The 13,041-nt window shown below is 35.0% G+C and overlaps 4 protein-coding genes across 4 annotated transcripts; 1 reads left to right on the forward strand and 3 right to left on the reverse strand.

The window, feature by feature from the left end:
* Positions 1-404: 404 nt before the first annotated feature.
* Positions 405-2,411, reverse strand: LOC123684033. Its single transcript, XM_045623126.1, has one exon. It carries the CDS (start codon positions 2,359-2,361, stop codon positions 733-735), a length of 1,629 nt encoding a protein of 542 aa, XP_045479082.1. The 5' UTR covers positions 2,362-2,411; the 3' UTR covers positions 405-732.
* Positions 2,412-4,132: 1,721 nt separating this feature from the next.
* On the reverse strand, positions 4,133-5,383 carry LOC123684034 (proteasome inhibitor PI31 subunit). The gene has a single exon (XM_045623127.1). It carries the CDS (start codon positions 5,255-5,257, stop codon positions 4,406-4,408), a length of 852 nt encoding a protein of 283 aa, XP_045479083.1. The 5' UTR covers positions 5,258-5,383; the 3' UTR covers positions 4,133-4,405.
* Positions 5,384-6,743: 1,360 nt separating this feature from the next.
* Positions 6,744-10,939, reverse strand: LOC123684035 (probable methylmalonate-semialdehyde dehydrogenase [acylating], mitochondrial). Its single transcript, XM_045623128.1, has 5 exons — positions 10,628-10,939; positions 8,437-8,797; positions 7,909-8,189; positions 7,429-7,851; positions 6,744-7,348 (listed from the first exon to the last, which is right to left on the reverse strand). Exons 1-5 carry the CDS (start codon positions 10,649-10,651, stop codon positions 6,878-6,880), a joined length of 1,560 nt encoding a protein of 519 aa, XP_045479084.1. The 5' UTR covers positions 10,652-10,939; the 3' UTR covers positions 6,744-6,877.
* Positions 10,321-12,671, forward strand: LOC123684038 (UMP-CMP kinase-like). The gene is made up of 2 exons (XM_045623134.1): positions 10,321-10,475; positions 12,042-12,671. The coding sequence occupies exon 2, from the start codon at positions 12,061-12,063 to the stop codon at positions 12,655-12,657; it is 597 nt and encodes a 198-aa protein (XP_045479090.1). The 5' UTR covers positions 10,321-10,475; positions 12,042-12,060; the 3' UTR covers positions 12,658-12,671.
* Positions 12,672-13,041: the final 370 nt, after the last annotated feature.

Below are 13,041 nucleotides of genomic sequence, written 5' to 3' on the forward strand. Positions count from 1 at the left end.
ATGTATAAAAACAATGTCAATTTGATTGGTTCGCCAGAACCACAGGAAAATTCAAGCAGATTATCGAAAACCTAACCCAACCAATATTTCCGTCACAACAGTTCCAATCAAGTTGCTATTAGAAAAATTCTTGTATTTTCCGCAGTCAAAACATAAAAAAATAACATAAGTTTAAACAAAGGTCATCTTTCTCATTCAAAGAAATTGGTAAGAAAAAATTTAATTAGTATATTAATATACTGTCCGGTATACACTGTATATTTTATTGTCTAATGAAAAAATAATCGAAAAAATATAGAGTATACGAGTAAATATACTTACATGCCAACATAATGTATGAAACTGATCTTCTTCGGATGTAACATAATCCTACAAACTATTCTGATAGATGGAAGAACGACAAATGAATTCTGAATAAAAATAATTATATTTTATTTTAGATATTCATCATCAAGGTACCTATATGTTGTACTTATTCAATTATCTACTGATGAGTACAGTAAAATTAATTACCACCAATAAAAAATATAGAATATATCACAGATATAATTTCGTCAACATGAGTTATGCTCTGATGCTCATTATTTTTCACACCTACTGATATAATAACAAAAAATTGACACGAATTAAACAGACCTGATCAAAACAGTCACCTAGAATCAAGACGCATCTCAAGTGAATCCAAACAGATTAACTTAATAAATAAACCTAAATTCGAGAAATCTAATTGAACTACGATAAGAATGTTCTATATTGATGTCTTGTATCTCTCCGTCTTCGTTTCCCACCCATTGCCATTGGAACAAGCATGGCCATCGTGGCTGGTATCATACCAGCACCAGCAGCTGCTAAAACTGCAGATATATCAGGTCTTCCCATGCGATCGTTCAAAGTGGTGACCGGCAAGGCAACATTTAGTTTTTGTACAGCAGGTCTTCTTATAACTTTTTTTCCAACTGTAGTTCTCAGTGGTTTCTTTCTGAAGTTACCCTTAACTTTTCTAGCGTGTCTCTGCTGTGCTTGTTCGACGGTCTCAAAGGTTGATTCCACTTGAAGTAAACCTCCATGGGATGTGGTCATATTGACCTTGGAACTTTTTAGAGGAGGTAGAACAGTTAGTTGAACCCCTTTCTTGAAACCAACTGAATCAGGTTCTCTGTCATCCAAGCCCGTGGAGAATTGAACACCTTGTTTAACATTCATGTCCTTCTGTGTGGTTGCTATAGAGTTGGGAATAATCTGAATACTTTTTCTTGTGGACTCAGTTTGCATTGGGCTCGAAGTTATCTGAAGAGATCTCTGGCGAGTCTTAGGGCTTTTATAGCCTTTCGTGGTAGAGAGGAGTATCCAATCTCCATTTCCTGTAAAAGGATGGTTTTCTGGTATTTCTGAAGATTTCCTTCTATTTGGAAAATTCGAAGGTTGATCATCGGTTATTATTTCTTCAGATGAATGATCATGATGGCAGTTTTTGTGAGTTTTAGTGTCGTATCTGTGAGTATGATGGCTCGGTCTTTTAATGAAATGTTTATGTCCCTCATATCCTGGATCCATGTTGTAATGAATCTGAACTTTGTGATCGTAAGAAGAATCTGCTTCTGAATATTCCGGTTGTTGGACTACTATGGTCGGTCTGTTCATCTGGTAATAGTTATCCTGCTCGATTTCCTCATCCTCATTATAATTGTTGGTTTGCACTGGTTTGTATTGTGAAGCTGGTTTGATCTTATAGGGTCTTGGTTTCTGGTACCAAGTTGGTTTAGAAGGTACATCGTTGTATTCACTCGTCACCAAATCTGCTTCCCATGGTTTTTCTATGGCGTCGTACGACATCTCTGGTTTTTTGACTGGCTTTTTCTCACTATGCCATTTCGATATTTTCGAAAGTGACCAAGGCACAGGTTCCAGACTCACCCATCCACTTTTATCTTCATATGGATGTTTATGTTCTCGGATACGCATCAAATTCCATTTTTTCAATTCCTCGTCTTTGTCACTTGAAGATGCTTCATTTTTGTCTGTTGATTGTTCGTTGTCTTCGTACTTGGTGTTCATGTTGCTTGGGTAATGTTTTCTTCTAAATTTCTCAGCGTAGGTGTCCAGGAATTTCTCTAATGCGTACTGGTTGAAATTTTCTTCAGTGGAAGGATCGCTGAATGTAGTATCCTGTCTGTCTGTTGATGCTCGACGTTTTGGATATTTGCTGATTCTTCTATCACTGTCATCCCAAGGAGAAACATCCTCGAAGATTTTAACTGTTGATTTTGAACCAGGCAGCTCGATTTCATCTACAGTTGTTGAAGGTTCCGCATTATTTTTAGTAAACAACACGAAAAGAGTCACTAATATGTAAAATAACATTTTAACACAACTGAATCTTAACCCCAACTGGCGAGGAACTTCGTTATCTTCTGGTATTATACTTTCCACTCCTATAATCACAAATGTGTTACAAGATCCCCTACCCTTGGAGATGGATTCGAAATGACATTGCAGATTATAAGTGTTTTATTTGTCCAAAGGATAGAAAGTTCTGTAAGTGTAAAGCGCAAAGCGATTTACTCGAACAAAACGTGAGATGCTTTCTCTCTTCAATAGATCGTCAGTATCCTATTATTAATAACTTTTGTCTTATATTGTCACGACAAATGGAAATCGTCACGGTTCTGACTTTAATTACTTCGTGTTTTAGAACAAAAAATCAACGTTCTCGAGAGGTGATAGACGCTTGTTCTTACCATTGGATGCAGTAAGTATACCGGGTGATTTTTTTAGTCGAATCCAGTCGAAAATCTCGAAAAGGAAACATCCTTTTTTTTTTGTTCCGAAATCCCCCTGTTTTTCATTGCAGATTCGTATCCTACAGAAAAAAATGCGAAAGTTTTGTACGAACAATTTTACACGAATCGCACAGAGATGGCTCTGTATACAGGGTGGTTCGCCGGGATGGCCTATTAGACGTTTATGGAAAACTAATTATAATTTTGAGCCGAAAATTTACATATTGGGGTTTGGGACAATGATCTTTCTCCCTAAATTATTTTCAGATCTCTACAACTTCCGATTATACCGGAAACAGACTAATACTCCCTTATTTCAAATGGTACATTGTTGCATCATTAGATAGTTCTTTTGGCGACAATTTCGGCAAAAACTCAACGGTTCATGAGTTAATAGGGGACCTCAATATGCAAATTTTCGGCTCAAAATTAGTTTTCCATAAACGTCTAATAGGCCTTCCCGGTGAATCACCCTGTATAAAGTATAACTTAATGAATCCGTCCCATTAATTATTCGTGAGAAACAAAAAAGTTCAGTAGGTACCGAACCAAATTTTTTTTCAAACTACCATTGAACCACTAAAAAAAGTTCTGGTGGAAAAAAGCAGACACTGCTCCAGAAAAAATATCACCCTGTAGATTTGTATTTAAAATTGGCATACCTCATGATGTAAACTCTAATTTGCCGTATCTATGCCAAATTTCAGTTAAATATCTTGAAGTGTAGATGCTATCAGAAAATAAAAATTTAAACACTCTGTATCTCAAAAACGAAGCTTTTGTAGGTCCATGTATATAGGACTTTTTTCTTAAAATTACCTGTGAAAACTCCAGTTAAGGAACACCCTGTATATTAAATTAAATATGAATTGGTTCAATCAAGAAAAATGTTTCCTATTTTCCTTAAATTAATACAAGTTCTATACTGTGTCTTTGCTACCAATAAAATTGAATATTAACAATTTGAGGATTACAGAGTTTGGAACTTACTTCAATTTCATCTTCAGACACCAATGGTAATCCTGAAATTGTTATTTTCCACTTTTATTAGTAATAAAAAACAGAAAGTATAAAAAGTGATAAAAATAAGTAAATGCCGAAACACTAGGTACATGTTTATCAGATTTCAATAATTCCCAAAGATTAATGAGCAATGATTGCTATCAACCAAAAGAAAAAAAAAATAATAATTTTCAAAAATTGGGATACTCTTCCACTTTCTAATGGTCGCAAAAGGGGTTCAACACTCCTACAAGAATTTCAGATATTCTTCGGACACTTAGAAACCCAAATTATCATAACTAATTATTTTGTTCATCTACAAAATATATTTGAATTGAAAATATATAACATTCAACATAAGATATTTATTACAAAATTTATCAACACTAGAATTAGGCATACATTAAAAATGTTTCCTGTTATTCAGAAAATACAGTGTGCAATGGAAGTTTTTTGAATCTTAATTCTTCTACCTATAAAATGCTTAACATCCAAACCAAATCAAATAATACTCAATTGAGTAGTTAATAAAGATAATCCAAGAGTATGTGCGAACATACATTGAAAAATAATATAATTTTTATTGGTAGAATCATTTCACATTGCAAATATGCAATATTCCATTACATAAACATATCATCATATCCTGGTGGCATAAATTCATCATTATCAGGACGATTTGGTCTTCTACCAGCCCAACGATCTGTATCTGGAGGTCTGAAAGGGTCAAACCTAGCACCAGGAGGTAATGCACCAGGTGGCAGACCTGGTTGTAAGGGATGAGTAGGACCAAATCCTGGAGGTTGAAAGAGCATCCCTCCTCCACTTGGACGATTAGGACGACCTATCCTCAGAGGATCTGCACCAAATGGATCCAAATCATTTCTACCAACAGGGTCCAAGAATTGGCCAAAAGATTCTCTGTATTCCCTGTTATCATACATAGCATTTTGGGAATGATTTGGAGAATTAGAAGCAATACTTTGTTGCCATCGCTGTGAAGTAGTAGGATTTGTTTGAGTTGAACCATCTCTGCTTTTCTTAGATATAATGACTTTGTCTATTAATTGTTTTTTGATTACATCAATCATAGCAAGGTAATCGGGTATCATTTCATTCAAAGGACCTGAACGTTTCAGTACTGATCTAGTGTTTAATTGTACAAAAGATACACTTCTTTCATCAGTTCTAATTAGATTTACCATAATAGCATCATCTAAGTTAGTACCTTTCATATTGTATAAGACACCTTGATAAATATATCTCATTGCATAGTTGTCGGTCCAACCGTCAGGCAAAGTTTCACTTTTAATTTCATCACCATTTAGAACCTTTGATTCTCCCAGACCAATACATTTAAAGCCACTAGAAACGAGAGTGTAGTGCACTAATCCCAACAGAAGATCTTGGTTGTTTCGTAAGTCATGTTTTATACTTTCGAAGAGTAAATCCCATCCAAAGGGATTGTCTGCCATGTTCGAGTATGGATTTGTGAACCAAATCGAATGACACAATAGATTTAAATGTGAAGAACGTAAATATTATGAAAATGTATGACAAAGCGGTTTCAATATAGGTTATGTTATGATTGAGTGATCTGTGCTTATGATTTTAGCTCTGTGAAGTAGTTTTACTTCTATTCTTAGGGTATGTTCTTGTGAATCATTAAATTATGTGAATTTTTAAATTATGGCGAATTATTTGGGTCAGTCTGAAAACTAATTCACCTTGGGAGGACCGGCAAAATATCTATTTTTTCCCTTGAAGTTAGTTAATGAAAAATTCCTATAAAACACATAAAGACAAGAATGGATGAAAATCCATGTAAAATTCGTACCAATACGTGTATGAATTAAAATTGAGATTAGACTTAATTCAATAGAAAAATTCATAGAAAGCACCTGGCTGATAGGTATCGCATAGGCATAAATTTTTGTTGGAAGAATAAGTCATTTTACTTCTAGCAAAATCTCGGATACCATATGCTTATAGAGTAAATCGAACAAGATCATTTTTGTTATTCAATAAATCCAAGTTAGTTAACATATTGGAGAAAAGTAGGTTCAGCATTTGTACGCATCAATTACTTCGATAAAGAAAGTTCTAGGGAAGATACATGGCGTCATATCTTATTCATGATATTATCTATCTGTGGGACATTCGATTGAATTCGAATGAACTAGCGCTCAAAGGCTCATGACTTCACATGAGCGTTTTCCTTATTTTTGTGGTTCCAATAGGCGCATGAATTAACAAGCGTTCAAAAGTGCTTTTTTTTACGTTAAATATTACGTATTATTTACAGTCTCGCCCCAGAAAATCAAACAGTTTATTGCAATTTTGGTCGAATTATGATCAATTCATAAATTCCTCTAATACGCTGCCGAAATTTATAGAACGAAAATTCTTGACTCTGACATGCTTAGTTAACATCAAATGAAAGTGTCGAAATTATAAAAACTGTTAGCTAGGTGCAATTATCTACTCAGCATAGAGTGATAAAAGTTGAAATATCACTATCTTGAAGGTAACGTGTAATTTCCCAAAAAAATTATACATATATCACTCAATTGTTTGAAAACAAATTTTTATGATTTCTACGTATTCATTTATTTTTTCAATTCAAAGACAAATGTGAAAACCTTCGAAGTAATAGAAGAGTACATAATAACTTCATATGTAATGAAAAAGAAATGTATTATAATCTTTGTATTATGTGCAGTTCTTTTGTTTATGTATTTGTCATGGTTGTTGACCCTATGTTAATTCCATTCTAGAACAATTATGTGTCTTTCAATGGAGATATTAAAATGTTTCAGTAATTTATATAATTGGAAGAAAGTGAAATTTCAGTTTGAATTTCCCGTTATTCATAGAATAATTAACTCATAGGTATATTATTCACGTTACAAGGAATTGAATCCTTTTGACAATATTCGGTTAACAAAAACCACTCTCTTGAAATACATAATATTTATTTTAATAGCTTAAAATTCAAGTAATCAGTCGTACTTCAATATGAGTATGTGTTTTGATACAAATATATCATTATGGAAGACAAATTTGATACCAGTTCTTTTTCAACCGTTCTATCTTTAATTATGAACAGGCATGGAAACTGAAGACTTCGTCACTGCTTGTCCTTTCCTCCACAAAGAGGTTATAGTCTTCGTTTGCGTATAGAAATTAAGACCTTGTTTTCCATAAAAGTGCAAATCACCATGATGACTTCCCCTGGACCCAGTGAAGCTGAACATAGGTAGAGGAACCGGAATAGGAACATTTACACCAATTTGACCAGCGTCAACTTCATCAACGAAATGTCTAGCAGAACTTCCATTGGAAGTAAATATGGCTGTACCATTCCCGTAGGGATTGGAGTTAATGATTTTGATGGCATCTTCGAGGGTGTCAGCGGACATTACGGAAAGAACAGGGCCAAAGATTTCTTCTTTGTAACAGTCTTGGTCCACAGTCACATCTGTGAGGATGGTAGGCCCGACGAAGTTACCATTGGGGTATTTTTGAACTTTGATATTCCTTCCATCTAAAGCTATATTTGCTCCCTAAAAGACAGAGAAGTAATTTCGAATTAACAAACTTGGAGAGAGAAGATCACACACCAACACAAGACTTATAAGATTACCTGCTTGATTCCAGCTGCCACTAAATCCAAAATCCTTTGCTTCGCTTGGGGAGAAATAACTGGCCCTAAATCAGTACCAGGTTCGTGCCCTGCATTGACCTTCAACTCTTGCGCCTTCTTGACCAAGTCTGGGATCCACTTTTGGCTCTCACCTACCAGAATGCAAACACTGATAGCCATACATCTCTGACCAGCAGCTCCCATGGAAGCTCCGATGATCTGGTTGATTGTAGCTTCCTTATCAGCATCAGGCATTATGATAGCGTGGTTTTTAGCACCCATGTTAGATTGAATCCTCTTGCCGTTTCTTGCACCTCTTTCGTAGATGTATTTACCAGCCTTATCAGAGCCAACGAAGCTTATAGCTTTGATATCTTTGTGATCACAAATGAAGTTGACGGAGTCGTGGGTTCCATGGATCACCTTCAAGAAATATCGTTAGAAAACGTCTTAAAGTATCTAACTCGTATGTAATCTTACGTTTACCACACCAGGTGGTACTCCAGCTTCATTCATCAATTCCATCAGCATGATAGTAGCCCCGGGATCTCTTTCGGAAGGTTTAACCAGCATTGTATTTCCTGCGATTAGAGCCAGAGGGAACATCCAAAGAGGAACCATAGCAGGAAAGTTGAAGGGGCATATTCCGGCAGTGACTCCAAGAGGGCATTTGTATGACACAATATCCATATCCTTGGCTATGTTTTGTAAGGATTCTCCCTGAAGAAGAGTTCCTGCAGCGCAGCTATGATCTACCACCTCTGCAAACAAAACCATCAGCAAAGTTAACGTTTAAGAATTATTTTCGGATATGTGTTAAGTGATCTCTTTTAGGGTTAGGTTAGTAATTGATCCAAATTTCAGAAAAATTGGAGCGCAAACACGTTATTAATTTTTTTATATTTTTTCCAATGGTTGGTTTCTCCAAAATGATTATTTCATTTTTATTGGGTGTTCTTTTCTTCAAGTTCATGATATTTCAGAGAAATGAACTAAATATCAACTTACGAATTCCCCTCATGACGTCCCCCTCGGCATCTATTAAAGTCTTCCCTTGCTCCGTGGTGATATTTGCAGCGATCTTCTTCAAATCTCTCCTGATCAGGGCTTGTAGTTTTAACATATACTGTTGTCTGGTTAATACTGTAGTTTTACTCCAAGATTCGTAAGCTCTCTTACAGGACTCGACAGCAGCTTCCATTTCTTCTCCAGTGGTCAGCGGTACCCTTGTAACTACCTCATTGGTGGCTGGATTATGCAGATCAACCCAATCGGAGGTTTTAGATTCGACGAATTGTCCATCGATGAAGAGTTTTGTTGTTGGAGCTACATTTGAATAGTTCCTAAGACTGTGCTTTAATGGTTGAAGCTACAAAAAGAAGAAGATGTGATGTATTATCTGAATCCGTTTTGAGCTAATTTGAAAGAGAAGTTTATCATTTCATCTCGCAAATGATGAAGTCTATCAAGACGCAATAAGTACTATTGAGATATATTCATTCACTCTGGCTGGAAACCTTCGAAAATCTTTTTTGATGGTCTAGTATTGGACAATCCTAAAGTTAGGAAACTGGCGTTTTAACAGGCTGAGAGCGCATATGCAAAAAAATTGGCCTACCTTCATATGAATAGTTATTAAATATTAAACTGTTTCAGCTATTACTATTTGGTGGTTGACCATAATTAAAACAAGTTTCATAATTTTTATGTTTTTATTGCGTCTATTATTCATATGCAATTTTTGGTAGTAAAAACACAGAAACTATAAAACTTGTTTTAATAATTATTATTGAGTTCATAAGTGTAAGCCACTGGTTTTGAAAATTTCTCTGGACTTAATTATTATCGTAAGATGTTATGAGTAAATTATATATACATTTCAGAAACATACTGACGTCAATTCCAGATAAGAGCATTTTGGAAGATACAGACATGTAGCAATGAATATCGATAAAAACACATCCCATTATCACATACAATATTGATATGCCTCGATAATTATGAGTATTTTTAGAAAAACTTTGGGTCAATAAAGTACTCGGAATTGAAAAATCTAAAAGCTTGAGGAAGGCACTGACATGAAGTCAGGAGCTTTTGAGCGCTCGTCATTCATTCGCAGATTTCACTCTTGGATGCCACATAATGTTTACCTAAATAAAGTTATGTGTTTTCCAAGGATGCAATTGGCAAATAAAAGAACGAGCGCTCAGAATGTTCTATGGTTCTGATGACACTATCAAAACGAAATTTCGAGCAAATATTGCCATGATTATTGTTCATAAATGTGCAGGATCTCAATTCAATTGGATTTTTCTTTACGAAAATATTGTGTATAGTTTCTATTGTTCTGGTTATGTGATCGACATGAAATTGTCATTCTAAATACAAATTATTGAATTCTCTATGGTTTTGGTGACACAAAATCATTCAATTCAGAAAGTGCCATTCCCAGACGATTATTTTGCAATTCAAAATTAGAATACTATAAGCAAGTAATATAAGATTGATGAATTAGCAAATAATGAAATTTTCAATAATTTTTGCAACATTTCCTTTCATCCCTGTATATCATTAGCGTTCAGTGTCCGTTAAATCAAATTCCTGTTTTATTCATATTCATGATTTTATACAGGGTTATTGATTCTATTATGTGCTCTATGCAGCTGTGGGTTTATTCACTCCTGGACTATTGGAATACCTAATGCTTGTTATTGAAACAGTCTAGTAATAGATCAATAAACGTTCATTAAGGACTATTCCACTCAATTGAATAGGGGACCTTTCCATTATCTTTATGAGTTTAATTTTGGACTGAACAAAATTCTAGCAATTCAAGGTTAAAAATTGAAATGTCTTGCGAGATAATCCAGTCCTACTTAGAACCCCGAAATCCAAGAGCTGTCGGCGACACTGCGTTCCATGATAAATCTCTTGTTAACGTGAATCGATTCGTTAAATTATTCCCATCGTATATCAGCTTGTAATGTTATGTTGAAGTGAGTGGAACTATGAATTTAGGTTTATCCCGGAAGATTTCTATTTGAAAAGTAAGGTCAAATTTCATTCCATATCCTTATGTTATTATTTTACATGCAAAATCAACTTAAATCAGTTTTGAGGTTAGTTTTGGGTACCAATTTAATATTGAAACATAGAGACACTATGATTATTTTATAGAATGAGTTGGTATTGCACTTACCAAAGTCCTTTGTAAAGGTAGCATTTTCTATGAGTGTAATAACAGTAATTTAAAATAGTGATGTTGTCGATGTTGATGTTGTTAGGACTTAGGACACAAAAGTCTGGTTAGTGATTCGATATTCCTGTTTCCCCTTCTCGGTAGGTAGATACAACCCAATGAATAGAAGGTCACCCAAAGAAATTATCATATATGAATAGCTCCAAATGTATTATTTTTCAATTTATTTCTACGACCGATTTCATCAGAGCTCAAGCGCAAATGGCGATCGTTAAACTGATAGAATAAGATATGTTGGAAAAGCTTCAATTGTTAAGTTAATTCAATTCAGGATAAGTTGAAACGAATGATTGTCGACGATAAAATTACGAAATTGATTCAATGTTTCCATAGGACCAGGGGCGGAGATTTGAAGGGGCAAATTGAGAGGAAAATAATGGATAGGAACTCATTGGCTCAGCAAACGGGTATTTTAGGTCTGCAAACCTTCATTGTGTTGACTTTTGGGAAGAAAAAAAATTGGTCCGCGTTTTTGAAATCTATAGGTACTCGCAAAATGGATTTCAGACCATCCTGAACAACTTTGATTTCGTGTAGGTCTATTTTTCCTGACCGCCTGATGTTTATCATTCTGTCTGTCAATCGATAGTATGCATTATTGCTAAGATGCATAGAATCCCTGGTGTGTGTACTGATTCGATTTTGTTTCAGACTTTTTGAGATATCCACCTGTTGCTTTGGTGTTCTGCTTCACCAGAGTTCTGTGAGGTGGCGCTCTTCAATGATTTTCGAATTTCCGCTATCTGCCTGGCGCCATTTAAAAATGAAACACTGATTTTAGACTTTACAAACTTTCACAATAAATTACAATTGAGTTCCTATTAAATTTTTAATGAAATTTTTACAGGTATAAGTAGACACCAGGTTTTCTATGCATCTTAGACGTTACCATGAGGATAGATTCAAAATATAACTAGACAAAGTCATTCCCTGACATCTTTTAAAAATCATAATTCTGTATTCCTCGTTAATCAATAATATTTAATATAATTCCAATAGATTTCAAAGGTCAATCTTTACCAATATAGCATAACCGAAAGATCTGCTACACAAGCTATATTGACACTTGATACAGATAAGTACCCTTTAGCATTCCTATCCTAAGTTAGATGCAATAGTAAGTTCCTCTGCTTTTCCTGTCTTCAATAATGATACAGCTCACATTAATGATACTTACAAAAAATTCAGGTTGTCCTTTTTTTGACAAAACTAAATATGTCATATTGAAAGAAGCTGTTTTTCGAGATACTAAAGTTCAACAAAACATGTTGAACTCCATTTCAAATTCCAGTACATCAGAACTTTGATCCATCTCCTTCATGTCTCTTCTCAAATTCTCATTCTCTATTTTCAGATTCTCAACACGTAGCAAGATGATGGGTAGTAAAGTGATAAGACCAAAAGTTGTGTTCGTGCTTGGTGCCCCAGGGGCAGGCAAAGGCACCCAGTGTAGCAAAATAGCATCAGAATATAACTACGTTCACTTATCAGCCGGAGATCTTCTGAGAGAAGAAAGAACCAAGCCAGATTCCCAATATGGAAAAATGATAGACAGCTACATGAAAGAAGGCAAAATATTACCAGTTGCTATAAGTTGTGGTCTACTCAAGAAGGCCATGTTCGATTCTAAAAAAGAAAAGTTCCTCATCGACGGTTTTCCACGTAACCAAGACAACGTGGAAGGTTGGACTAAAGATGTGGCAGATCACGTGGATCTTCAGTGCGTCTTGTTCTTCGATTGTCCTCTGCAGGAGTGCATAAACAGGTGCTTGAAGAGGGGCGCAGAAGGAAGCGGAAGAACTGATGATAACGAAGAAAGTCTGAGGAAAAGGATAGAAACTTACTTGTCCCAAACTAGTCCTATTATTCAGCATTACACCAAGCTGAGACTTGTTCATAGCATTGATGCATCCAAAGAACCTGATGAAGTGTACAAATGTGTTAAGAAAATTATGTCGAAATATAATTAAAATTCTTTCTCTTTTGATTTGTATCAATCATATTAGAGTGGTTCACGCGACGTTTAGAATTGGCTCCTTAATATTTTTTACAAGATTTGATACAATACCCAAATATTTAGTGTACGTCCTCTACGAAAATATTTAGATAAATTCAGAGATCTTGGAGTCAAGTTGGTTTTTTCTCCACATTAAATAACTAGAAGATGCATAAATTTCCTTCAATCAAATAGTTGCGTAGGCTAAGATTTTTCTGGGGAAGTATTACAATATTTCATTGAAGATTTGAAAACGCTAATATATTCTACTATTCGAAAAATCATATGAATTTCCAGTTCTCCACTCGATTTCCGCATCGTCTCCTAGGCAAAGTCGATATGCTTCGCTATGGAGATG

Source organism: Harmonia axyridis, chromosome 7 (genome assembly GCF_914767665.1).
Source record: "Harmonia axyridis chromosome 7, icHarAxyr1.1, whole genome shotgun sequence".
NCBI lineage: Eukaryota > Metazoa > Arthropoda > Insecta > Coleoptera > Coccinellidae > Harmonia > Harmonia axyridis.